Source organism: Rutilus rutilus, assembly GCF_951802725.1.
Source record: "Rutilus rutilus genome assembly, chromosome: 11".
NCBI lineage: Eukaryota > Metazoa > Chordata > Actinopteri > Cypriniformes > Leuciscidae > Rutilus > Rutilus rutilus.
In genome coordinates this window covers 29,908,741-29,936,498 of record NC_140216.1, presented here as the reverse complement: position 1 = coordinate 29,936,498, position 27,758 = coordinate 29,908,741, and the positions used below count along the sequence as shown (strand labels likewise).

Genomic DNA, 27,758 nt, shown 5'->3' with positions numbered 1-27,758 from the left:
TATCAGACCAGCTTGCTTGTTTAGGTAGCGATCTGGCAACATAGCCCGACTGTACCGAGATGGTAAACCCAACCAAGGCAAACAATGCACCGGAAGTTGGTTTGCCAACCGCCATAAAACACCAAATGAAGAAGAAGAAGAAGAAGAACCAAGGCAAACCGGTAACACACCGACAGAGTCGATGAGACGTCAACGGCCGCTGGCAAACTCGGTCTAAAGCGACTGGAATAAAAGACACAATTTCGACTCAGTGAAGGATATTAAGCTATAAGCCTCATATATGTGTGTTTGTCTTTAAATTATAAGAGATTGTTCACTTTAGAAGACACAGAGCGAAGGGTTCGAGGCTCCTGACAAACTCTGTTTTCGCGACGGCTGTTACAAATATTTTCTTTGGAGTCTTGTCAGCTGGTAACAGTTAGCATTTACGGATCTGCGACACTCGGTAGGAGACACGGGGGGAGTTCGTGACTTTTGGTTAATTGACTCGTAACGTTACTGGTTGGGTGGACCTCCGACCAGAGCACAGCCTCGAGCGGCCCGCTTCAACACCCGCGGTAGGAGTTGGGTTGTAGGTCGATTTACGGAGGATATTCAGCGGCTTTAAACAAACACCCTTTAGCCGGCATTTGATCCCCGGAGCCGGCTAGAATCCGGACAGAGACCTCATGAATGGAAATCGGAACTACAGGTACGTCGCTCTTGAGGTTTTCAGACCGATTTAGGATTATTGTCGATTCCGTACTATTGACTCGGTGTAATTTTGTTAGCGTTACGTCAACCGTCAGTACAAAACACATTCATTGCTTAGCAAAAGTTATTGGTCAATTGCTACTAACTGCTTTTCGAGAATGAATAAGCATTTAGATTTAGCCATTTTCTGCTCATTTACGTCTGGGCGTAGCAACCACATGTTTGTGAGAGTTTGGGTAGGTTTTTTTTTTTTTTTTGCGATCATATGCCGTGTGTGGAAGATCCTCCTGACTCACTTACTCTGCTGACGTCACACAATTGTGCCCCAGCTGTCACGCACAGGTGCGGCGTGCGTCAGGTTCCGGGGGGAGGGGCGAGTTTCTGATTGTCCGTTGCCATAACGACTGTCATTGAATCACCGATTCACTGCTTATTATCAATCTGAACGATCTCACGTAGGATTTTGAATTGGAAGTCGTTCTGTATTTACAAAGTAAACTTTACTTTTTGTAGATTACTCATAATGTATAGTGCAGATATAATGTATGTATCTGGGACGTTTGGGGTTGAAATTTTGTTGGTCCGTTGGAATATATATGGAAATTTCAAGAAAAGTTTGTTTTTTAAAAAAGGCTTTCATTGTTGACTACTGTGCTGGGAGGACCTAATACAATTTTTTTTTTTGTATTATTATATGTTCTTATTGTAAAGCACTTTGTAACCTTTTTTTGAAAGGTGCTATATAAATATAATTAATTAAATAAATAAGTACATATAAGACCCTATAGAAATTATTTTGCCCAAAAGTCACTTTAAAAGTCGTTCCAGTCGAAAATTGTCATGCCCTTCACTCGTTAACTTCCCTCCGTCTCGTTCACTCGGATGTACGTCATTGCTTACGTTGCACGAGTGCGTCCACTACTGGCGGAAACTGCGGTGGCCTGAACTGGAACGTCCTAAACCCTTGATCACTTGGAATCAGCTGTGGAGTTGATTTATTATTTACATTTTTTTTCCCTTTAATAATTTGTTTAATTCAGCATCCAAATGTATAGGTGTATTTGGGTTGTTTTAAATTAAAAATATATATATAATTAATATATCATAGAGTTGTCTGTTGTGGCGGTGATTAGACGATATCTGTGGTGACGTCATAATCGTACTGCATTGTGGGACATATAGGTGCCTGAAGTGTACATATGAAGTAGACTCGCTCCCTTGGTCAAAATCGAGGGAACAAGGGTCTGTCCATCTAAACTTCCCTCGTCCACTTCATGAAGTGGAACGCACTTCAAAATGGCGGCGGGGATTCCCACAAGGGGAAGTGCTTAGGGAAGTTCGCAAGCGCGTGTCTAAAAGTGGACTGGAACGCAGCACTTGTCTTGACTGGTATAGAGAGCCTAAGTCCCGCCCCTCCGCTTCCGGCTCATGGGACCTTACTTCGGAAAAAATATGTATGGTAGTCAGTGGCAAGAGACAACTTATTTTTATTCCGTCTGAACTGTGCCCTGAATTACACATATGATGTTTGTCAATTTAAAAGATAATTATGAAAGTCAAGAAAGTCGCAGTTTGTCATAAAACAGAAGAGCAACATTTAGTTTTATGTGAAAATCGCTCAATGAACTACATCTCTCGTCTCGCACTATGTACGTCACAAGATCCGTTGCTCGTATGTGTGCAGTCTGGTACAAAACACTCAGGCATGACGGCGTAACGTTACGATTATAACGTAAGACTATAGAAAAAATGACAGACGTTAGCTTCAGTAAAGTTAGCTTCATTCATTGAGAGAAAAGGTATGACGTCACATGTGCGCCTTTTGGGTTTGTAGTCTCTGTAATTACTTATTTTCACAGTCTTATACCTCAACAGTTTTACATCAAACTGCGACTTTCTTGACTTTAAAATGTATCTTTTAAATTGACAAATATCATATGTGTAATTCAGGGCACAATTCAAACGAGATCAAAATATTTGTTGTCCCGTGCCATTGACTAATGACTACCATACAATATTTTTCCGAAGTAAGGTCCCATGGTGGTCAACCGGAAGGGGAGGGACTTAGGCTCTCTATAGAGCTGGTAAGTCCCGCCCCTTCCGCTAACCCCACTGGATCTCTAGGTTGAAAAATCGTCAATGCAAGTGAATGTGAGAAAATAATTATTTTCTGGTCCCGTTTGAATTGTGCCATGAATGTGAACATATGTTGTCTGTGAATTTTTTATATAATTTTTCATTTTACGAGTTTGACAGTATATTGTATGATTATTTGGCTAGCAGTTGTGGAAAAGACATAACGAGAAAGACTACATGTCGCCTATGTGACGTCACCCCATAACACATTTTCCCTCCACTTGTCAAATCACGGTGCTCTGCGATAATCTATGGAGACAGATCGAGATGCCTGTGTGTTTTGTACCCAAATGTCACCATTCAAGCAAAATGGGCTGTTCTCTCTAAAGATTCCCGTCTAGAGTGCAACAGTGCCCCCACCCACTTTTATTTTTTCACCCACAAGTATGTTTTCATAAAGGTTTCCCATAAGTATATTAAAATAGTCTTTGTTATAGAGTTATGCCACATGAACCAAGCCTATCAGCTACAAGGTTAATCACAACACTACAAACTTTGATTTGAAATTTAGAAAATCGGACAAAAAGACAAAGGTACGTATGTGAGGGAAAGAACTACAATCCCATGAAGCACTGCGAACAGCATAATCAGTTTGAAAATAGAGATATAAAACGGCTTAGTTAAAAATGTTGATTATATGTTTAAAAACAATATATTTTACATTTATTGCAAAATATGCATATACAAATATTTCAGTATTTTGAGAGCGCTGGGAGATCAACATGAATTACGTCTTTCACAGTGCTTCGTCGGAGTGGGTGGAGCTAAAGAGCTATTTTGGAGCGCGTTGCTTGTTTCGACTCTGATTGGTGTAATTTTCTGAACAGCATCATGGGTAATTCCACTGTTAAACATGATTATTTTAAAAAAAAAGCTGAAATAATGCGTGCTGACAGCTTCAGCAGAAGCAAATACCATGGCCAACCCAATGGTTGTACTCTATAGAAGGATGGGCTTGGTGGGTATTCACTGCACTGATCTATTTAAATTATTAAATCATTTACATAGATCAGTGGTGTTCACCTGCAAAGGTAACCATAGCAATGGTACTGCTTGAGCGCTTATCAAATGACTATTTATGACTTTATTATAATAAACAAATATTGTAAGAAAAGTTAGTGCTTTAACATAGTTGACTTTTGGTTGATTTTCAAGTTTGAACAGAACATGGTCCTGGACTGACCCGCATGCGCAAAATTATGATAAAAAGACGTCACGCAGCACACTGTCATACGGAAATAAACACAAGAGGACATTAAAGTAAGCGATTACTCTTTGTTTATAGTGGAATACATGCGCAGGCAATATAAAAAACAGAGACGGGGATGTGAAAAAAAAGAGAGCAGAGTTTTTAAACATTTATTATGATACGCGCTAGGGCTGAACGATATATCGTTATCGTATCTATATCGAGAAATGAACTTTCAAGATATTACTATCGAAAAAAAGCAACGATATAGATTTCCCCTCTCCGCGCTCGCCCTGCATACAACTCTGGCAGTCACAACAAACATCAGTTTTACGAGTGCCCTTGAATGCACCGCTAAAGCCAGCGCGCACAAACTACCAGGGACGTGGGAAATATACTGTGAGAGGGGGGGCGGCGTTTCCATGGTGACGCGTCATTGCTTGTCACGTGACACACCGCAGCAGCAACAGCGCTGAATGAATGATGATCTGCTTTTATGTCATTTTTCCTTTTTTATTCAGAATATTCACAAATGTGTTAGCTATGGCATGAAATATTTGATATTCCGATTGTCAAATACATGCAAGTGGAAGTATATTGTTGTTTAAACACCTTTATAACGATCGCGTTAGTTGAGCTGTATGCGCGACGGGCGCCGCCGTGTTAGTTTGTGCCGCAGACGCAGTTCAGAGAATCGGATCTGTTGGATTTACAACCTCTATGTTTACAACACGTGAATTCATCCACTTCTCCCGAAATACTTAAAAGTAAGTGGCTGGTGAACTGGGAATAGAATAGAGTAAACATTGAAGTTACTTACACAATGTGTATCTGATATGAATAAAACGTGTCGAATTATAATGGAAAGGATTATTATTACCTCTTCCATAGACATCAGTGTGTATTTTACAAACTCTAAATGTATTGTTTTTTTTGTACTTACGTAGTCATATCGTATTGTATCGATATCGAGATATCTGGCATGAAAATCGAGATATGAAAATTTGTCCATATCGTTCAGCCCTAATACGCGCCCTCATGTTTTGCTTGTATAGAGCTGTCATTGCAATAGTTATGAGTTCTGACACATCACTGTCATTCGCAACTGTCTTGAGAACTTTGGGTTTGTAAAATCTTTGAAGTGACTCCCATGAGTGCAGAATTGTGATGAATGATGATGAATTCCGATTTGACTGTTCAGACTGAGGTCGCGTTGCAAAACGTCTGAGCTGTACTGGATTTATGACGTGGAGGTGGCCCAAATCAGAATTGAAAAGATCAGATTCCATGTGTTTCGTGCTGTTCACACTGTCGTGAGAAAAACAGATCTGAGTCACATATGAGCACAAAAAAAAAAGAAGATTTGGGCCACATTTACCTGCAGTCTGAACGTAGCCTAACTGGCCTGGTGGATATATCAGTCTGTTTCACTACATTGGAATTTAAGATGACACAACTTAACATAAAGTTTTGTTTTTCAACATGTTTTTAATTTTTCAGCTTTATTCATAAAATTACTCAAAAGATTATTTCGGTTTTTTTTATATGTTGTCGAATATGGTCTTATGACTTTGAGAAATTAGTATATGGCTATTTCAAAAGCCGATCTGGCATGGAGTGAGTGACGTGACTTCTCTGGTTGAGGACCAGCATGAACTCATTTGACACTTATGCATGTTCACGCAGACATCTGTCAAAAACTAAATCTTAAGGTCTTGATTAAAGCATTCATCGGGATTAGGGGCCGTTCACACAGAACACATTTTTTCCATTCCACTGTGCTACTTCTACCATTGTTTTTCTATGTAAACGCGCTAGACGGACTTGTTTAACCATTGCACGCTTTTGCAGCGTCTCACACATGACACAGCTTTCTAAAAATGCGGCACTCTAAAATATGCATTTCTTTTTCCCCATTCCACTGCCCACGTCTTGTGTATTTGCTTTGAAAGTCTTTGCTCTCTGTGTGAACCGGCCCTAACTCCTGAGCGCCTAAATACATTTGGGTATCATAAGGTAAGATGCTGATTTTTGTGCTGTCATGTAGTGAAATATGCAGTGTTTTTAACATTTATTTAATTCTGAGCATTCTCGCATAACTCTGTCCTCATTCATTTGTATGTTCCATCTGTAAGTGTTGTTTTATATAATGATTTTGTTTAAAATCCACCACCCTGCATTATCAAACCCTGACCCGCAGCACCCCCCTGCTAAAATATGTTCCCTCGGCTATGTCATTATTAAAAGCTTATTTGTTGTCTAGTGCAGAACTGTCTGACTGAACAGTAACATACAACTTTAAATCCGTTTGCTTGACTAGCTTTGAATAATTAAATGATGAGAAAGGAGATGTGTCTCATTCTCTGAATGAGTGAAACCCCTGTAAATGTGCCAGTCACCCATTTGCCAGTAAAGTGAGCGTTACACTCCAAGCAACACAATAGGCTTTCAAACTGAGCTGAGTGTGTTACCACATCACTGTCAAACCCTCAGTTCCTCTTAGTCTGTGATATCAAGAAACTCTTATATTAAGCACACTCTCTCAGGGATTTCAACTTAAGTGAGAAAAAGACTCATGTGAGCATGAATGTGTGTGAACAGTACAATCAAGTCTTTCATGGACGTTGTAGATTAAACGTTCATGTGTGACCTATGAGATCAATTGGTCCTGTGCCTATATATAGAAACAGCTGTTTTTCCTTTAATTGGTTGTTAGTGTAGTCATGGTTGCCATGGCGAAAAGAAGCCACATGAGTGCAACCGGCATAGCAACGGCACACTGGGAAGTGTAAGAAGCAGTTGCAGTCAAATTCCCCTTCCACACCTCTCAGTTACAGTTTTGTTCTGTTACCCCCGTCTAAAGCATCTGTACAAAAGCAGTAACAGTCTCGCCTACTGTTACATGATGTGATAACACAATGTCCCACTTAGGGTTTTCAAACGGTACTACTTGTACCAGTTGGTACTAAAAAAAAGTAGACCATATGAGTACCATGTATAAACACTAGACTACTGATAGACACTTGACGTGCCGATATACGGTTATATATCGCGATAATGAACATGTACGGTATTGTTATGGTGGGCATTTTAAAATACAGTGAATAATTCCATAGGGATGGGACGATTGCCGGTTTCACTATAAACCACGATAAAATGTACTGACGGTTAGTATTATCGTTTAAAATTTAATTATCATTAAAACCGTGTTTGATTATCGCGATTTTAATAACTCACTGTGTAAGCCAACAACAGTCGCAGTCACAGGCGCAGCGCGCAATGTTGTTGTTTTTTATTCGAGAAGGAATGGCGGAAGGCAGTGACCGTGCTCGGGAGATTTTTCAGCCTTTTAAGAGGACCAAATCTGAGGTGTGGTCATATTTTGGCTTTTACAAAAGTCCTGAGTGAAACTTAATCGAGGATGGTCACTACAATAGGGGGGAAACACTTCAAATCTGCCGAGTCGTCTTGTGTGACCATCACCCACTGTTTAAAACTTAGCGAACGCAAGGCAAGTTAACTTTGACCTCCCAAAACTACGTCTGAGCACAAAATGTTGGTTTGAGTTGAAATATTTGATCTCACTCACTTGAAATAAACGTGAAGCTTCCGCTTAGAAATGTTCGCAGCAGGTGGCTTTGTTTGAGCCAAAGACAAACGATCAAGTTCAAACAAGACTTTTAAGAGTGACATTTAAGGGATAATCATGTATATCACTGTACACTTTTTTTTCTTCTTTTTTTTTTTTACCACATAATTACGCGGACATATTGAATTAAGATTAATGGTTTAAATCTTACCTGTTTATAAATCCATTTTGTACAGCGTACAAAACAATCGTCCAAAAACGGAGACGCAAGACGGCAAGTTGTATTTGAATGAAACGACAGAGCGCGGTTGCGATACATGGATGTGCGCTGTGTTATAATGCGTTGCTATTGACGACGGTCAGGAAGGAAATGCCACGGAATATATTCCTGCTTAAAAAAGTGCATAGAGCTGCTTGTTTTATTTGTTGTTTGTTGATTTTCAAATATTAAACTGTTTTTAGTGTGAGCATCAGTTCTTTTTGAACACTTTCATCTCGTTTTAACAAAACCGTGATAATATTGATAATCACGATCATTTTGGTCACTATAATCGTGATATGAAATTTTCATTCCGTCCCATCTCTATTCCTTAATATTAATTATTTAGATATTTTAGATTAAAATGTACATCACTGCGTGTATTCAGTCTGGGACTGAATTTTTTCACCTAGAAAAAAGAGGATTTGTGTGTGTAATTGGTTCAGGTAAACCCTATGTTATGGGACAAAAATGTCCCCACAAAGATGGCAATATCCAAAATCCTTGTCCTTGTGGGGACATTTTTTGGTCCCCATGAGGAAAACAGCTTATAAATCATACTTAGTGATGTTTTTTGAAAATGTTAAAATGCAGAAAGTTTTCTGTGGTGGGTAGGGTTAGTGTAAGGGGATAGAATATACTATGTACAGTATAAAAATCATTATATCTATGGAATGTCCCCATGAAACATGAAAACACAATGTTTTTGAGTGTGTGTGAGTGCAGTCAAGTCACACACTAATGGCAATAATTTTATAATTTCTGTCTCATCATTTGATTGCAAATGCTAATTTGTTCACGTGTGGAGTAAAAACCGCAGCAGGTAATAACAATTTACATGTTTTCTTTCAAAAAAATTGTGTTTTATTTGATAAATATCTAAAAGTGGATTTCTTTGGAAATCTTAGCCGACTGTGAATTTATTTGTTTTGCAGGTCTATAATGTTATGTATAAAAAGGTGTGGGTAATCTGTAGTGTGTTGTGTGATGATGCTGAGTGTTGTTTCCAGTGAGTAGGCGTTTAGTGGAAATTTCGTGATCAGACAGATAACACCCCCTCTTTTTAAACCTCAGTGTCAAGAAATGTATGGGTGATTGCTGTGCTATTATTAATTGGATATTAATTCATTTCCATGAAATGTCAATGATGACAGTTGAGAAATAACGCTTGTATGTCCATACAAAGGTTGTGGCTTGAATTTCTTGATCATGATGGTGTCGGCTGCATGCTTTTACACGTAATTTCTTGTGGGAGCTTGTATAGGTTTTCACTTTTAGTTCAGTGGTAATAACTGATGTTGAAATTCTTGCTAATCTAATAAGTTTTGAGAACCCGTATTGATGGAAATCCCCTGTGATTTTCGTGACAGGAGCCGTTGGGGCTGCGCCCCTGTTCTCCGTACCTCGGAGGCCAGGCTATGGCACCATGGGGAAGCCCATCAAGCTGCTGGCCAACTGCTTCCAGGTGGACATCCCCAAGATGGACGTCTACCTGTACGAGGTGGACATCAATCCAGAAAAGTGTCCACGGCGTGTTAACAGGTGCCAAAGACTGAGAATATATCATTTGACATTGTTTGCATCACTTATTTATTTTACAAACAGCATATTTACAACTAAGAGACTCGTGAATTAATCAGTATGTACAGTCAAATTAAAAACTGGTTTGATTAAACTCATGTTGACTCTTTCTGTTATGTCTTGTAGGGAGGTGGTGGATACCATGGTTCAGCACTTCAAGGTGACAATCTTTGGGGACAGAAGACCAGTCTATGATGGCAAGAAAAGCCTCTATACCGCCCAGCCGTTACCAGTGGCCTCCGGGGGGGTAAGACACATAAATGGATACCAGGGTTGGTGGGAAGTACCTTACAGCAGTGATGGAGTACTCGAGTCCTGGACTCGGACTCGAGTCCGACTCGAGTCCCTATTCTCTGGACTCGAGTCCGACTCGAGACTCTATTCTCAGGACTCGTGACTTGACTTGGACTCGCGGACTGATGACTCGTTCTTGGACTCGGACTCGAGGATATAAAATCGGACTTGAGCATTCATCAAATGAATGACGTTGGATGAAGTTTCTGACTAAATAGGTTTTAAAATTTGATATAAGATGTTACACTTTTCCTGTTTTGGGCTCCAAGACCGGACGGGATCTCTTTTTTTCCTGCATATAAGAACGAGCAGAGAGAAAGTCCCAGCCGCGCGCGCGCTCTCACCGTCTTCAAACAACACGAGCGGTGCTCCCTCCTCACGCATATTAATCTAAATCAATTGACACGATAGTAAAAGGTCGGAAGACCGAAGTTTCACGTGGATCATTCAAAGATTTTTTTCTCCTGAATTACTGCGGGGTGTGAATTGTGCTAAAAAAAAAAACAACCTTTTGCCTTATCTTATCTTCAGCTGACATTAACCACAATTTCAATAAACGAAAAGACCTATCTAGTGATGAAATGTTTTCTGTGTTGACACAAATCTTGTCCTGTCCTAAACTGCCGAGATAATCACACGGCATGCCGTATAGGCTACACGTCCATTAATGACACGTCCGATTCGCGAACTAATGACTCCTTTGAACGATTCACTTTAATGAATGGTTAAAACAACTGACCTGTCCAACTAATAGCCTACATTATTGAAATCAAAAGTTTTTATTTATATTTATTTATATTGTATTTATTATTTATAATTGTCAACACAGTGGTGTCATTTTTGTTTAATGTAGACCCTCTTTTATAATTATATCAGCTCTTTAAAGGTGCCAGAGTAGAGAAATGTAGGCAGTCTTGAAATATAACACAGACTCAACCTTGATGACTCGACTCGGACTCGAACACTGGGGACTCGAGACTCGACTCGGACTCGAACTCAAGTAATGGTGACTCGACTCGGACTCGACTCGGTCTCTTCTTTGGTGACTCGGACTTGGACTCGGACTCGAACACGGGGACTCGAGACTTGACTCGGACTCGACAGTTGGTGACTCGACTACAACACTGCCTTACAGTATAAATTAGACCTTGATACGTCATGAACAAATGTGTGTTCATTATGATATTCCTTTTATCATACCTAATGTAGTTCTTTACAAATCAAGATACACACCAGTAATGTTTTTTTTTATAAAAGCTACTTGAATGTCTTAAAGGGTTAGTTCACCCAAAAATGAAAATTCTGTCTTTAATTACTTCCAAACCCATAAGACCTTCGTTCATCTTCGGAACACAAATTAAGATATTTTTGATGAAATCCGATGGCTCCTTGACAGCTAATTAATGAACACTTTAAAGGCCCATATGTCAGAACGCCAGCTCCTGCATCATCAACACGGGCATGCGTCGTGGTGCTCTCGTGAACGCGTGTCGGAGACTGATTCAGAAGAGAAGAAATGACTGAATAAAGTCGATATTTCGGGGTGTTTTTGGCGCACGATTTTAATGATTAACATCGATAAGTTTTATTGATAACATTTTTATTGACAATTAATCAATCGTCAATTAACCGTTAGCATTCCTAATGCTGACTAATGCATTTTTACTAATTTTATATTTAAAAATCATATAAAATAACAACTTAAAGGAACATCTCATACTTTTGAACGTTTTTCATGACTATGCCTTGATCGTTTTATCCTGTATGACTGAATAAAACATATCAATGTAAATTTGTGCAATATCTGTAGGTGGACCTGGATGTGACCTTGCCAGGTGAAGGTGGGAAGGACAGGCTGTTCAAGGTCTCCATTAAATTCGTGTCACTGGTCAGCTGGCACATGCTGCATGAGGTCCTCACTGGGCGGAGCACGTCTGATCCACTGGAGCTGGATAAGCCAATCAGCACCAATCCCATACACGCTGTAGATGTTGTTCTGCGCCATCTGCCCTCTATGAGGTAAGAGTTCCCCATGAGTACTCTTACTTGATCATAAAGGGCATTTAATACAATTAGAAACAAAGTGCTTGTTATGTCTTCAGCGATGCAATGCATACCTAGTCAAATGAGACTAGTGTTTTCGTTAAGGATTAGTGTGTAGCGTGTTAGATAAGGATCATTTAGGAGTGCACATGTTTGTTCTGCAGGTAACATCTGTGTTATTTGTCTTCTCTCGCTTCAGGTACACCCCAGTGGGACGGTCTTTTTTCTCCTCCCCCGAGGGCTATGATCACCCGCTGGGTGGGGGGAGGGAGGTGTGGTTTGGCTTCCACCAATCAGTGCGGCCAGCTATGTGGAAGATGATGTTGAACATTGATGGTAAGTCAGAGAAGATTATAAAAACACAGTTTCGCTTGATTTATCCAGTTAGATGATCTGGATGTGGTTATTAAAGATAAATGGGGAATATAGAATAATGACCATCTCTCAGCGATGTTAAGCGTGTAATATCTGTGCCATTAATGGTTTTCGAATAAAAATGTTTTTCCCTATCATTCTGTCATTGGTCCAACAAGCAGAAAGTCCCACTTTCAGTAGCATCGCAGTGCATTTTGGGTGGATTCAGCCTTCAAATGAATTATTTAATTAACTGTTGGTGTAACGTTGACCGAGTTTTATTTTCCCCATAGTGTCTGCCACGGCTTTCTACAAAGCTCAACCTGTGATTCAGTTTATGTGTGAGGTTCTGGATATCCACAACATCGATGAGCAGCCTCGTCCTCTTACCGATTCCCACAGAGTCAAATTCACCAAAGAGATCAAAGGTTTGTGTGAATAGGAAACATGGTGGCCAGTTATAGAACTTTCTTTGTATGTTGATAGATTTCCACTGCTAAAGCCATAGTCAGAACTCCAGTATGAATTATAGTAGCTCTAACATTAGAGTGCAACGCTAGCAGTGCCACTGTGCCAATGGTTTGACTATGGGTCATACTGCAGGTTTGATTCCCTGGGAGTTCATGATATGTATCACGTGAAGGCAATACCATTCAAAAGTTTAGGGTCATTACGATTTTTAATTAATACTTTTATTCAGCAAGGATGCATTACATTGATCAAAATTGACAGTAAAGTCTTTTATATTGTTACAAAAAAAAATCTATTTCAAATAATTGCTGTTTTTTTTAAACTTGTTAAAAGGTTTTCAACATTGATAGCAAATTTGATAGATAGAGCAGCTGATAGAGCAGCAAATTTGAATAATTTCTAGAGGATGATGTGACACTGGAGTAATGATGCTGGAAATCAACTCAGCCATCACAGGAATAAATTATTATTATTATTAAATATATTAAATATAAGTTATTGTAACAATATTTCACAATATTACTGATACTACTGTTGTTGTTGTTTACATTAGATAAATGCAGACTGCTAAAAACTAAATTAAATGTTATATATCAGTAGCTGGTTTCCACTTACATATTTTAATGCACATTTTGAAATGTTGAGTGGAAACACAAAGTGGTTGAGTGGTGACAATTTTGTTCTCTTGGATACATGGGAAAGAAATGCTGCTTTATTTGCAAATTGCTCCTCTGATTTTTGCATAAATTATATTTTGGAACTTGGAGTAATACATGATGTTCACTGTAGTGGATTTAATAGTGAAAATACTCTTAGACCTATATTATGCTGAGCTGTAAACTGACCAGTTGTGTCTGTATAGTGGTGTAAATTTGATCTTCTCCTCTCATCAGGTCTAAAGGTGGAGGTCACCCACTGTGGCACCATGCGGAGGAAGTACAGGGTGTGTAATGTTACTCGACGGCCGGCCAGCCACCAGACGTAAGAGTATATGCATTGTTCATTTGTCTTATGATAATGTGAGGTTGTGTCTCAGTAAGCAGACAGGTCAATAAAGCTGTCCTGTTTGTTATGTTAAGAAGCGAACACTTAAGAAACTCTCTCAGAATCCTTTCAGTTTTGTTTAAAGATATTCTTTCCAGTGCCCCATTAATTTTTTGTTTTACTTTGTCAGGTTTCCTCTACAGCTGGAAAATGGACAGACCGTAGAGAGAACAGTTGCACAATATTTCAGGGAAAAGTACAACTTGCAGCTCAAGTACCCCCATCTGCCCTGCCTGCAAGTGGGGCAGGAGCAGAAACACACGTACCTGCCTTTGGAGGTGAGAGTCAAGAGATCTGATAACTTACTGTATGTTAGCAGGAAGCTGGCTACCGTTTCCTTCCGCACGTTCAGATGGCAGCCGTCATCTCTTCCCTGATTTGTGGATTTTTGAACATTATTTCTATACACTTAACGGCCCTTTTAGAAGATTTTTGATGTCTTGATCCTTTTTAATGGTGCCCATATCGGCCATCCTCTTCACCACTCAGGTGTGCAACATTGTGGCAGGCCAGCGCTGCATTAAGAAATTAACCGACAACCAAACCTCCACCATGATCAAAGCCACGGCCCGCTCGGCACCGGACAGACAAGAGGAGATCAGCAGACTGGTGAGTTCAACATGTCGCTATCTAACGCTGCACTAACACAATAAAGAAAAGAGACTCCGCAACATCTCTGCTAGTCTCAATGAGCGAAGATCCTCAGTGGCGGAAAACCAACACTGTCACAAGGCCCGATTCTCATGTAGAAATCTCTTGCTCAAACCACAGGTGCGCAGTGCCAACTACAACTCGGACCCCTTCGTGCAGGAGTTCCAGTTCCGTGTGCGGGACGAGATGGAGGAGGTGACGGGTCGCGTCCTGCCCGCCCCCATGCTGCAGTACGGCGGCAGGGTGAGCTCTGAACACTTTATGGTACCCGTCCCCTTTCACTCATGCGCCGTATGTTTGTTTGTGTTTGAGTAGAAGGCTAGAAATTTGGTATGGTTTGTGTCTAGAATTAACATTTAACATTATAATTAATGTGTATGCTAATTTTTAAGGAGAGTTAAGCCCCTTTCACACCAATAACGATAACTATAATGATAACTATATTAGCATCCACTCCAGTGGATGATATCGTTCTCTTTACTTTAAGCACGTACTGCAGATACATTGTGTTCTGCTTGAGATGCTCAAGCTCTTTAAAGCAGAATGGATTCTGATTGGCTGTCAATGTTTTTATCGTTCAAATTGATTCCAACGATATCGTTTCTCTGTGCCGTTATTGTTATAGTTGTGTAGACTCTGCTATTCCTTTATATTTAGAGCAATTTTTAGAACTACATCTTTATCGTTATCGTCTTTGGTGTGAACGAGCCTTTAGTTGCTCTGTCTGTTGCTTTAAATGGAATGAGGTTTGTTGCTCATGTTCAATTGCTTGCTTGTTCTGTTTCCACATTTTTCTTTTGCATTTGGAAAATACAATTTATTTTCTCATTTTCTTATGTGTGTTTTTATTGTGTGTTATGTGTGATTTAGTGTAAATATTGTGAATATGTGTAGCTATTTATAGGAATGTTAAAGGAGCTGTATGTAAGAAATGTATTTCAATTAATCATAAAATGGCCCTGATATGTCACTTGACATTAAGAAATCATGTTCATTTCAAATACTTATATCACTGACAACAGTATAGTCCGGCCAGGATATTGTCACTTAAAAAGTGAAGTTGCAGCCCTCAACTGATGTTGATGTTGTCATGTTGTGTTTTGGCCTGAAGCCCCACCCTCCACCTATCTACCAATCACGAAGTCAGTAGTGTTTCGGCATCGGGGTTGCCAGCTCTGCTCTAGTTACCACAGCTACGTAGCAGCCTACGTTCCTGCTGGATCCTGCAGCCTATCTGGCAACCTCGAGTCAGGGGGGAGGAGGAGGGGATACGCCGCTCTACAGTAATTTGAAAGTGATTGCAGTACCAGTTTTGGCCACAATCTTACATACGGCTCCTTTAATATAGCATTTAGTGTATGATTTTATGTAACAGAATTTCTAAGCTGCTTTTTTTCATGCAGTGGAAGTCGATTATTGCTGTCAAGCAAGACTTAGAATATTGTTATATAGACTTTTTATGGTGTTATTTTGGCCTTTTTTGAGTTTGACATGCCTTTTCAAAATCCCTTTGTGTTCCATAGAAGAAGGGAATTCAAGATTTTGAGTTAACGATCATTACTTCTTCGAGCTTGAACTATATAACTTGTATGGTACTAAAAAAATATTTTTCAATGTTCAATATTTTTCAGTCTAAACTAACAATTAGCATTTGCTTTAAAGAGATAGTTCATCATTTACTCACCCTCAAGTTGTTCCAAACCTGTATGAAATTCTTTCTTCTGCTAAAAGACAAATTTTGAAGAATATGAGTAACCTAACAGTTGATGAGCCCCATTGAAGAAATTCATACAGGTTTGGAACAACTTGAGGTGAACTATCACTTTAAGATCCCAAAGTGAGAACTTTTTTTGCCAGCTTTTATATCATTATATACTCTAAAGTTCACCCTAACATTTAGATCCTATAGCGTTTGTACACTATTTGATATCAGTAAATTACCTTTGTATACATGTGTTACAGAATCGTACAGTAGCCACCCCAAGCCATGGCGTGTGGGACATGAGAGGCAAGCAGTTTCACACTGGTGTGGAGATCAAGATGTGGGCCATTGCTTGCTTTGCCACTCAGAGACAATGCAGAGAGGAAGTTCTCAAGTAAAGCTTTCTCCATCTTTTGGTCATTAACAAAGCACTACTTATTACTGGATTACGAAATGACATTGTTTTTTTATATTTTTTTTTTAGGGGCTTTACAGACCAGCTGCGGAAGATCTCTAAGGATGCAGGGATGCCCATACAAGGCCAGCCATGTTTCTGCAAATACGCTCAGGGAGCAGATAATGTGGAGCCCATGTTCCGTCACCTGAAAAACACCTACGCTGGCCTACAACTCATCATCGTCATACTGCCTGGGAAAACTCCTGTCTACGGTAGCTATATATGGACAGATGCAGGCACTTTTTAATGTGCTTTTTATTTGGTCATCAACTTCCTAAAGACCTCGTGATTAGATTAGATTAGTGGCATGAATCTTTCTTTGAATTATGACTTTTTACTGAGAATCAATATCAAACCTCTGATTCAACTATGCATTTGCGCCATTATTTAAGGGGTTTTTCATGCACGTGTTAGTAAAAAAAAAATATTTACAACAAATATTTCTGGTTGCAACAAAAAAAAGATACTCTACTGTTCAAAATGTTGTGGTTGGTCTTGGTCATATTTTTTGTGTGTTTTTGAAAGAAGTCTCTTATGCTCAAAGAGGCTGATTTTATTTGATCAAAAGTACAATAATATTGTAAAATATTGTTACAATTTTTTTTATTTTTTTTTATTGTTGTTACTGTGATGGCAAAGTTGAGTTTTCAGCAGCCATTAATCCAGTCTTCATTGTCACATGATCCTGATTTGGTGCTCAAAAAAACATTTCTTATTATTATTAATTTTGAAAACAGTTGTGCTGCTTAATATTTTTGTTGAAACCATGATACATTTTTTCAGGATTATTTAATGAACAGAAAGTTCAAAAGAACAACATTTATTTGAATTGGAATTTTTTTTTTTTTTACATCATTATCAGTTTTGATTAAATTAATGCATCTTTGCGGAATTAAAGTATCAATTTCTTTTAATTAAAAAAATGTACTAGCCCCAGACATTTAAATGGTAGTGTATATGTAAAATATGTAATAATATATTGTAATGCAATATGATTCAGTATTATACAGGATGATACACAAAAAATGTGTTGTTTGTATAATTGACACCCAGATGTGTGTAACAGTTGCAACATATTGTAGTCTGTACCTGTGTCAAATCAAATTATTCGTACAACACCCTGAACACAGGTGTGCAATCGCCACAGCGCATATCAGTATGGATAACAAGTATATGGTATATACAGTATACAAATTACAATATACACAGTATACATGTTAAGGGACTCATATACAAGTAGTAAACAATATACAATTTGACCTCCAGCGCGAAAAACTGCCAAACTGGTTTGGAACTTGTAACACGTCAGTCATACTCGGCGCCATCTTGTTTTTGTTTTGTTTTTGTCAAATTAAATGATTTAAATTTGGTGTTTATTTTACCATGATATATTCTTTGAGTTGCTGGCTGTTGCACTGAAGTCTGTGCTCTCATTCTCCAGCGGAAGTGAAACGTGTTGGAGACACTCTTCTGGGAATGGCAACTCAGTGCGTTCAGGTGAAGAATGTGGTGAAGACCTCCCCTCAGACCCTCTCCAACCTGTGTCTCAAGATCAATGTCAAACTTGGCGGCATCAACAACATATTGGTACCCCATCAGCGGTAAGAGAAATCGAAAGTGAATTAAGTCCGTTCCATTTCACTGAAAACTTAATTCTCTGGTTAGGACACACTTTCCTTAAATGTACTAAACACCTTGTTTGTGTGCATTTATGTTGTTTGTTTTTTAGCCCATCTGTTTTCCACCAGCCCGTCATTTTTCTGGGAGCTGATGTCACTCATCCGCCCGCAGGAGATGGAAAGAAACCCTCCATTGCAGCTGTGAGAAAGACAGACCACATATACACACCTTTCATATCAGATACTTTACAATTTCATCACATCATATTAGTGCAATCAAAATTAACTCAGTTTAACACGTTAAAAATATTTAACGCAATTATACGCCGTTTTTTTACCCATCATCCTTTGGCTAGTGTTACATTATATGACCACGCTCTTATTCTTGCAAATGCTTTTAAACCATCTAAGCGCGATAAGACACAAAAGAGAACGCAGTGCATTACTGCCGTGCGCCACATCTGAATCTCCTGTCTGTGTGACACACACAACTCGAGCGCACAGAAAGCCGCATCAGACAGCGCTTGAACAGACAAAAACACACAACATTATGCCAAAAGGACCGTTTTGTCGAGTATCCTAACAAGCGGTCTTAAATGAGTTAAATGAAGTCTTAAATGAATGTAAAGAGATGCGTGTCAGATCCACGTGATGTGCGTCACGTCTTAAAGTGACAGCTAAATATGAAGGATTTAAGAATAATCAAAGAACAGAAGAGCTTTAATAAGGATTCATCTATGTTTAATTTTTCATTTATACAGTGAAGAATGTGTTTCAAAAGTGTTTGATAACTTTATGCAATTTCTTTATCCTACCTGTTAGACCTACCTGAAAATCTTAAAACACTGTTTACAAGATTGTCAAAAACAATAACTTTCTGTGCATTTTGTCAGGGCAAGTGTACATCCGAACTGTTCTTTCTGGGCCTAAATTATAAAATGACTAAAATTGAGGGGGAAAAAATCTATTTCATAGAGACATCAGTAGAAGTATTGGTATCGGTGATGCCTTCTTTCATAAAAAGATGCCATTAAACAAATATTTTAAATATAGGCTGCTGTCTTTATGTTGTTTCTTTCTACATTAATTTGGAGTTTAAATGTGAAATTATTACAATATAAAATTATATTAACAACTTGAATGTTGGGTAAAATATTCTATTAATTAGTTAATTTGTTTTTTATCGTTTGACAGCACTACATCATACACATTGGTGAAAAAACTAATTTGCAACATCTCAAATCGTATAATAATAAGGGACCTGAAAATTGTCGAACAGATGTGGATATTTAAAAGTCGGAAGAGTGAAATGGCTTGAAATGACTTGATTTTGTCCATCGGAAATTTGATTGGATCATTGTGGTTTGCTATTGCTATGATCTCATGTGAATGACAGGTTGTCCTGTCATTAGAGAAGAGAGACCATTGCAAAAGGGAGGGAAATTATTTTGATTAAAGATTATGAGGGCACATAAATAATCGGAATAATCATTTATAGTAAACACTGCAATAAAAATACGAGTTGGCATTTTTAATTTCATGGTGACTAAAGAAATACTGCTATTTTTCTCCCTCTCCTCACTTCGCATTTGTTGCTGAACAGGTGGTGGGTAGCATGGACGCTCACCCCAGCAGGTACTGTGCTACAGTCCGTGTCCAGAGGCCCAGACAAGAAGTGATTCAAGACCTGGCGTCCATGGTGCGAGAGCTGCTCATCCAGTTCTACAAGTCCACCCACTACAAACCCACCAGAATCATCTTCTACAGGGATGGTGTGTCTGAGGGACAGTTCAGACAGGTGAGGCTCTCCAGTTACACTGTTTCTGTCTTATGAACAGTATTCGTTTTCATTTCTTCAGGTCTTAAAGGAGTAGTTTTCACCATCCTAGGTGTATATTACTTTCTTCTTTCAGACGAATACAATCGGAGTTATATAAAAAAAATATCCTGGCTCTTCCCAGCTTTAAAATTGCAGTGAATTGCAACCAACAGTTCAAGCTCAATAAAGTGCATTCATCCATCATAAACGAACTCCACACGGTTCTGGGGGGTTAATAAAGGCCTTCTGAAGCGAAGTGATGAGTTTTTGTATGAAAAAAATCCATATTTAAAACTTTATAAAGTAAAATAACTAACTTCCGGCAAACGAACATTCGGATTGACGCACTATGCTACTTCTGACGTCACAAGTTGTGTAAGTTGCGCTTTAGGCGTAAGTAGACTCCGTTTGGCCGGAAGCTTGAATTTTATTTTGTAAAGTGTTAAATATGAATATTTTTCTTACACAAACTCATCGCTTCGCTTCAGAAGGCTTTTATTAAAGCTGCAGTCGGCAAGTCTGGCAGATTGAGGGGACTTAGCCAAAATTTGTAATGTTTACTACTCTCATTACTCTCATACTACCCCCACTACCACAGAGCACCCTCCCATCGAGTTTGTGCTCGTCAGTGCGTGTGCACCAGATTTTCTATGAATGCGCCTGTCTCTTCAGCATCGAAGCATCATTTTCTTTTCCTTGGTTGGTTTAGACCTCCTAGCTCTGGTTGTTAACCGAGGAATTGGAAGCGTGTTAGTAGATTTTCTCTCCGCCATCACGCTTCGTACAATCCAACACACCTGTGAACTTCAGGCGTGTGCATGTGATATTGTGACGTGCGCGAGGGGGGATCTGTGGCGTGTGCACAAACTGTGATTGACAGTCAGATCTCACAACAAATAACACGCTCTAGGTGGAGGTAGAAGTGCAGGTTTTGTTCTAAAACTGGCTGATTTATGTTGTTCTGTTGGAGCATAGTGTCGGTTTCAGTGAATATGATCAAAAAAATCTTGCCGACTGCAGCTTTAACCCCCCGGAGCCGTGTGAGTTCGTTTATGATGGATGAATTTACATAAATCCGATTGTATTCGTCTGAAAGAAAAAAGTTAATTTTTTAAAGTGAATTACACTTTAAGCCTGGGACACACCAAGCCGACTTTAAAGAACTTGTCGCCTCTCGTTGGCTGCGTCAGGACCAAAAAGATGTGCATGAACACACAGCACAGCCTACAGCCGACTGCAAACTAGCACGTGCGTTCTGCGCTTGCGTGTAAGGAATTAACCGTCTATATCAGCAGGTATCAATAGTCTATATTAGTCACTCAAAAAGAGGAACTGAAACAAGGATATACGGAAAAAAAGCAGCACCTGCTAGTCGCTTTTTGGAATGCTCGGATAGAATAACATAACATTAGACCAGCTTTCTGCCTGTGCCGTCTTGACTTCCTTGCTCTCTTTCATCACTTTCGCTTTAATTCTCGAGCACTGACTCGTTCGCTAAACTGAACATCCAATCAGAGTTCACACTCACCGACAGCCCCGATGCTGAATCGGGCAAACTGCTGCCCACGTGTGGAACACACTGCAAAAACTAACCCCGACAGGCACTCGCTTGGTGTGTCCCAGCCTTAAAAAAGATCTTAAAGTTTTACATTTGATTTTTAAAAATGTGCAGCAACCCTGCTCTATCTTATGTCTTTCCTTCTAGGTGCTGTACTATGAGTTGCTGGCCATACGTGAAGCTTGTATCAGCCTTGAGAAGGAATATCAGCCGGGAATCACCTACATCGTCGTACAGAAACGTCACCACACTCGTCTCTTCTGCGCTGACCGTACTGAGAGGGTGAATATGAGAGAGTTCTCTTGAAAACTTTCTCACTTTTGCAACTCGCACACTCACTTTTTTGTAATTTTCGTTTATTTCTTTTTAAAGGTGGGCCGCAGTGGTAACATTCCAGCAGGTACCACAGTGGACACTGATATCACTCATCCTTATGAATTTGACTTTTATCTGTGCAGTCATGCTGGAATACAGGTATGAACACACAGCCATGAGGACAACAGTATTAGTGCATTTTTAGGCCTTTTTTTATGGCATTATTGAGTGATTAATTGCATTCACAATCACATAAATTAGAAGACTTGAGTCTATTGCATCTCATCAAAATGATTATTTAACCCCATTTACCCAGGGTACAAGCCGACCTTCACACTACCACGTGCTATGGGACGACAACTGCTTTACAGCCGACGAGTTCCAGCTCTTGACCTACCAGCTGTGCCACACATACGTGCGCTGTACCCGCTCTGTCTCCATCCCTGCACCAGCCTACTATGCCCACCTGGTGGCCTTTAGAGCCCGTTACCATTTAGTGGATAAAGAGCATGACAGGTGAGGGATTTACTGGACTAGTTTGATGATGTCTAGGTACACAGAAGTAGAAGTTCTATTTGTTTAAATGAAAGGCTTTTAGAAGCTGTCAATCACTTTGATTTGAATAGGCTTTGCATATTCTTGGTTGCCATAGGCACTCTTTTGTTAAAGTGAGCCAGAATATCCATCATTTCAAAGATTCAAAGTCTTGGTTTGAATTCAGGAAGTTGAGTTATTCAAGCTAACCACCTAAAAGACAGAGTCAGATTCATACAGTCAGTCACAGGTTTTTATGCAGCAATACCATATAAAAGTCTTTTATTTGGACACCAGAACATTGGAACATTTTCACAACTCTTGAGCGCTAAAATCAAGAGGTTTTTCCTTTTTCTGCAGGGAAAGTTTCATCTCTTTGGTATGTCAGGGAAAATGTATGATTTCACAGTGTTAAATTTAGGCGTCTGCTCATTGCTTTCTCCTCTTTCACAGCGCGGAAGGCAGCCATGTGTCGGGCCAGAGTAATGGCCGAGATCCTCAGGCCCTGGCCAAAGCTGTGCAGATCCATCACGACACTCTGAGGACCATGTACTTTGCTTAGCCCCGCCTCCACAGACCTGTCAATCACCAGTCATCACGCACTTAGCGGAGGAAGGCTTCTCCCAATCACAGGCTGCTAAAGAGAACCAAATGTAACAGAACTTACAGGAGGAATGCAATAGAAAAACAGCCAATCTTTCCAATTGCCTTCGCTTACTGATTGTTTTTAATATGTAGATTGCAGCTATACCATTATTTATTAGATTTGTAGATCTGTTTAACTTTTAATTTTGCCAGCTTAGGTCACAAAACCAAGCTTAAAGGTTTGCTCGATCAAATCGTGCTAGATCAGCGAATGAGGCAGTGTTATTTCTTTAGGACAGGAGTGATTTGCCCTGCTCATGCCGAGTTTAGTTTCACAACTAATCAAACACACATGAAGCTGGACATCAATGTCTTAAGGTTCAGATGAAAAAGAGTGTTCGAACAGAGTTGAAACTAATCTTTGGAACACCTTTGGTTTAGGATTAGTATTCTATTAGGTTTGGTGAAGGATTTTGGAGGAATGCCACTAGAGGGCAGTGTAAGGTTTTGCTAATAGTTTGCAATGACATTGGTCCTGTTGGTCCTGCACTGTTCCTCTGGACATTTATTGCGCTAATCTGTGACCAGTCTTGATACTTCACCACTAACTCTTACTAGCAAATCATGTTTTTCCAGAAAAAATCTACTCTATAATCTGCAAAAAAGACAACTGAAATGTCATTCCATTTTGTTCCAACCAGTCGGAGATCCATATTTGTCCCTTTACATCTCATTTACCAAGTGTCCATGTCTTATTCCGCTTTTTGAACATTGGAGACACCACTTTTCTTCCAATTCCACAGTCTTTCAAATGATTCTTTATACCTCTGTGATACATTAACTTTCTGGTCCATGCACTGCCTGGAAAATGTTGCTCCTTGCGGTTCCTGTCGTCTTTCCTCTCGGCTCGCTCATTAAGCAGAGGTGACAGATTAGCTAAGGGCTGCAGAATCACCAAAAGAGGAACTTTGAACTTTGAAACTCAAGGGTCGGTAAAAAAGTTTCCACGTAGTTAACCATATGTCATTGTATGTGCGTTGAACGCTTTGTGCCTCGTTCGGTTTGTGCGCGCTTACAACGCAAGTGTTCGAATCAGTCAGAGCGTGACTGTAACACACTCGATGGATGTGTGTGCACATATAATTCCACCCAAGGCAACTCAGAGGCCTGTTATACATTATTATTCACTTTACAGCTGTTGGACATTTCATTCTCATTTGGTCTATGAGCTTATTTATAATGTTGCTTTTAACTTGCATTGTCAATAGTGCATCTGTAAATTATCTATTTAATTTATCAGTTTCTTAATTTAGCATTTTAGCCCTGTGATCTTTGACAAAAACTGTCCCATAAGCCTTTTAGTGCAATAAGCCAATTATTGACGGCTCTGTCGTAGACTTTCATATACAATGCAAACAGTACCTTATGAGTGAATGCTTTCATTTTAAAAATGTTTTTTTTTTTTTTTGTATGTGGCATTGTGTAAGTGAACTCGAACTCCATGGATTTGGCAGGTTTTATTGAAATGAATGATGTGTTTTATGGCTGGAATGCTGGGTTGAGTTTGCAGCGGAGATGGTTACTCTCATGGATATGTTGAATGGAAAAGGCTCAGTTTGCTGTTAAGATCTTGGACAGACCTTTCATGTTAAAAGTCAAATGAGACAAAGTGCCTGTTTTATAGGAAATATCCCTAAAATGCAATTCTATTGGGGTACGTTTTAATGAAATATATATTTAAAGTAAGTGGCATGTACATACGGTTGGACAGATATTTAGCTATTGAAACTGTTGTTATTAAGGTCATTTTGTTGTTAAGGGCAATTTGAATAGTTGAACTGACTAAAAGTCCCGGATCATTTTCTTTCTTTCAAATATTTGAACTTTCAAACTGTCTTTTGAATTTTCAAACTTTCAAAAGCTCTTTTTGAATTTTCAAACATTTGTTTGAACTTTCAAAAGCTCTTTGAACTTTCTTTTGAACTTTTGAAAATTTCAAACTTTCGTTTCAACTTCAAAACTCTCTTTACTTGGATCTCTTTTCTTCAAAGTCCCTGCTTTTTCATAGCCCCTGTGTATTCAACTTGCATTCCACACAGACCAAACCAATGTGCCTCCGAAAACAGGGGTGGCAGGGAGTATTGAGTAAAGGCATTTGGATTGTAGCGGGGTAGGTGGAGGGTTATATTTTTAACCCTCTGGCACACTTTCACATCGCCCTTAATGTGAATGGCACTGTAGTCTTTTTGCCCTATAGCCACAAATACGTCTTGACCAGTGTAGCTGCTATTTTACATAACAAATTACATCTGCTTTTGTATGTGGAGAAAGAGCAAGAGAGATTCTGAGAAATGACTGACAAATATATTGCTGCACTTAAAAAGCTCTACAGTCTCAGATTTGGCGAAACGCCCGAGGTGCTAAGAGGTTGTGGTGCTGTAATTCGGGGGATGTTAACCACACTAATCTCTATCTAATCTCTGTCTGCTCCACATTTTCTTGTGAATACTTGTCATGGAGTGTTTCACCAGGCCTTGATTGGTATTTTTTCAGAGTGTGATATTCGGTTAGCTCACTCATTTTTCTAAACAAAAATACTCCATTTTGGCAAATTACCAGACCCACATACACGTTGTTCTTACAAAATGTCTGTTTTAGAGAGTTAACTGGAATTTAGGTCTGTACGAAAAAGAAAAAAAACTTGCTCTTATGTCAATTTGCTTCGGTGCTCTTTTTCTTTTGTTTCAGTGTGCTGAGAACTGTTACTTCTCTGCCGCTACCAGCATTTGAACTTACTTGAAAAAGGGGAGTGATCAGTAGAACCTGCACCCATATGCATGTTTGGCTTTAGATGGCAGCTTATACAGCCTTTTGAAGTTGCCACGAAATAAATAGCAAAAAAAAAAAAAGTAGGTGGGGCATTGCATAGGGGTGGTGCTATTCTAGTTAGTGGGTGTGGCTTAAACGGCCCCTCCCACTACAACTGTGACACGACACTCTCCACCCCTTGGCTTAAAGCTGGACTGCGGATACCTTGAAGCATTTTTAATTCAGAGAAGTGTATTTGTATATTTTTAAATAACATAACTGCATAATGCACATCAATTATTTTTGCTAACAAAGTCTATGAAATATTTAGCAAAAGATGTTAATCATGATAGTGACTAATATAAAAAATGGCTAATATGCAATAGACTATTAGGTTCGTCTCGTATTTTTTCGAAAGTCGTTTGTGAGTGTCTCTGCATCGTCCTACGGTATTTATGACAAATGATGTTGTTCGCAAAGGGATGAACCTTCAGTCCTCTTTTTATTCTTATGCTTCGTTACTTTTATTGACTTAAACATGAAGGTACCGCCTCAAATATTTCTATTTAGTTGATTTAAAAACATGGCAATTCACACACAAGCACATTTGAAAAGGCCTGTAGGCTACTGGTCCTCTTGAACTTGTCATTATTGGTGTCTGAATAGATGAGTGATAAACTGTTTTCTTCAAGCCTAGAGTATTTGCTTCTTGACTTAATTTTCCTGACTTTGTGGAGGTGAAGATTCATCCTTTGGGCAGATGAGTTAGTGGAATGTGCCTTTTCTGATGGTGCTGTTTTCAGACAGAAAAAAAATCCCTTTTTAAGGGCCCAACAAGCCTATATTGAAGTTATATTGATATGATATACTGTATAATGTGTGTTTAAGAGTGTTAAAACTGTACGTGTGGGTGTGATTGTGCCTCTTTATTCGCCAAGAACACATTAAATCACAGAGCTTGCCAGTTACAGGGTCTCTGGACCAAAATTTCTACACTTTTTATAAAGATTTGGCACTGCAAAACTAATAGATCAAGCACTGACCATGCAAGCTATACTGTATGAAGCCTGGAAACTTATCCCAAGTGATGTTTTCCCTTTATTTTTGTCTCCAATCCATTTTTAACAACCAGTGTCAAATCTGTGTTCTCTATACATGATGAAATAGCAATAACGCAATTGGTAATTTCACTAATATTTGGCCTGAATTCCAATTTTAGACACCTTTTCATAAATTAACTTCATGAATACAACTGTTACATTTGCTAACATGTTTAATTAGGTTGATTTGGTGATTATAAAATGATATTTATATCTGTGATTAAATACAGCACATTAAAGATGAGCAGGAGTATCAGCGTCCAGATTTATCATGCTATGCAAGCTTCTTTAATCTTGCATTGTATAATAAATAAATACTATTTACTATTTATCCCTCTCTCCATTGTGATTCAACACACATTCAACGCTCTGATGTAATGGTTTAGTTATAGTGTGATGAAATAATAATTGATAACAGAACTGTCCAGTTTTAAAATATATATTTGTCTCTTTTTATTTTATCTCAACCCTTCAAATTGTGGTCTTTCCTTGGGTCTTTTTATTTGGTTGTTCTATTTAATTGTCAATATTTCAATTAAAATGTATGTATGCAAACTTTGATGGACATGTCTTTTGAATGGTTTGTCTTGGACAAAAAAAATATACATATGAATAAATATTGAATGTACATGCATTTCCGTTTACTGTGCAAGGAAGGAGTGTGTATCTCAATGTTATTAACATTTAAATAAGGCTGAGAGCAAATCAAATATAAATATTAGATGAAAAACGTAAACTTAAATGAAAATTAGAAATCTAACTGAAATAAGTTGAAGTACTAAAATTACTAAATCTGGATAGAAATAAAGCTAAATATTCTGTTTTTTTAAAACTATTCTAACTAAAACGTTTTAAATATTTATTTGAAAACTAAAAATATAAAATTAAAAGCTCATTTATTTGTTTTACAAATGCTATAATAATATATAAATAATACTAAAGCAACAACAGCTGAAG

At 38.8% G+C, this 27,758-nt stretch overlaps 1 protein-coding gene across 2 annotated transcripts; it reads left to right on the top strand.

Annotated features, from left to right (window-relative positions):
- Positions 1-141: 141 nt before the first annotated feature.
- ago3b (argonaute RISC catalytic component 3b) lies at positions 142-27,429 on the top strand. 2 transcript variants are annotated; one of them, XM_084423358.1, is made up of 19 exons: positions 142-691; positions 9,237-9,408; positions 9,574-9,694; positions 11,552-11,760; positions 11,984-12,120; positions 12,432-12,566; positions 13,503-13,590; positions 13,784-13,931; positions 14,143-14,262; positions 14,425-14,547; positions 16,267-16,400; positions 16,491-16,675; positions 17,905-18,064; positions 18,193-18,283; positions 19,686-19,880; positions 21,607-21,741; positions 21,832-21,933; positions 22,091-22,290; positions 22,762-27,429. In XM_084423358.1, the coding sequence occupies exons 1-19, from the start codon at positions 673-675 to the stop codon at positions 22,868-22,870; spliced, it is 2,583 nt and encodes an 860-aa protein (XP_084279484.1). In that variant the 5' UTR covers positions 142-672; the 3' UTR covers positions 22,871-27,429. The 2 variants fall into 2 exon arrangements, with proteins under 2 accessions (XP_084279484.1, XP_084279483.1); XM_084423357.1 differs by having other exon boundaries at positions 143-691; positions 14,425-14,568.
- Positions 27,430-27,758: the final 329 nt, after the last annotated feature.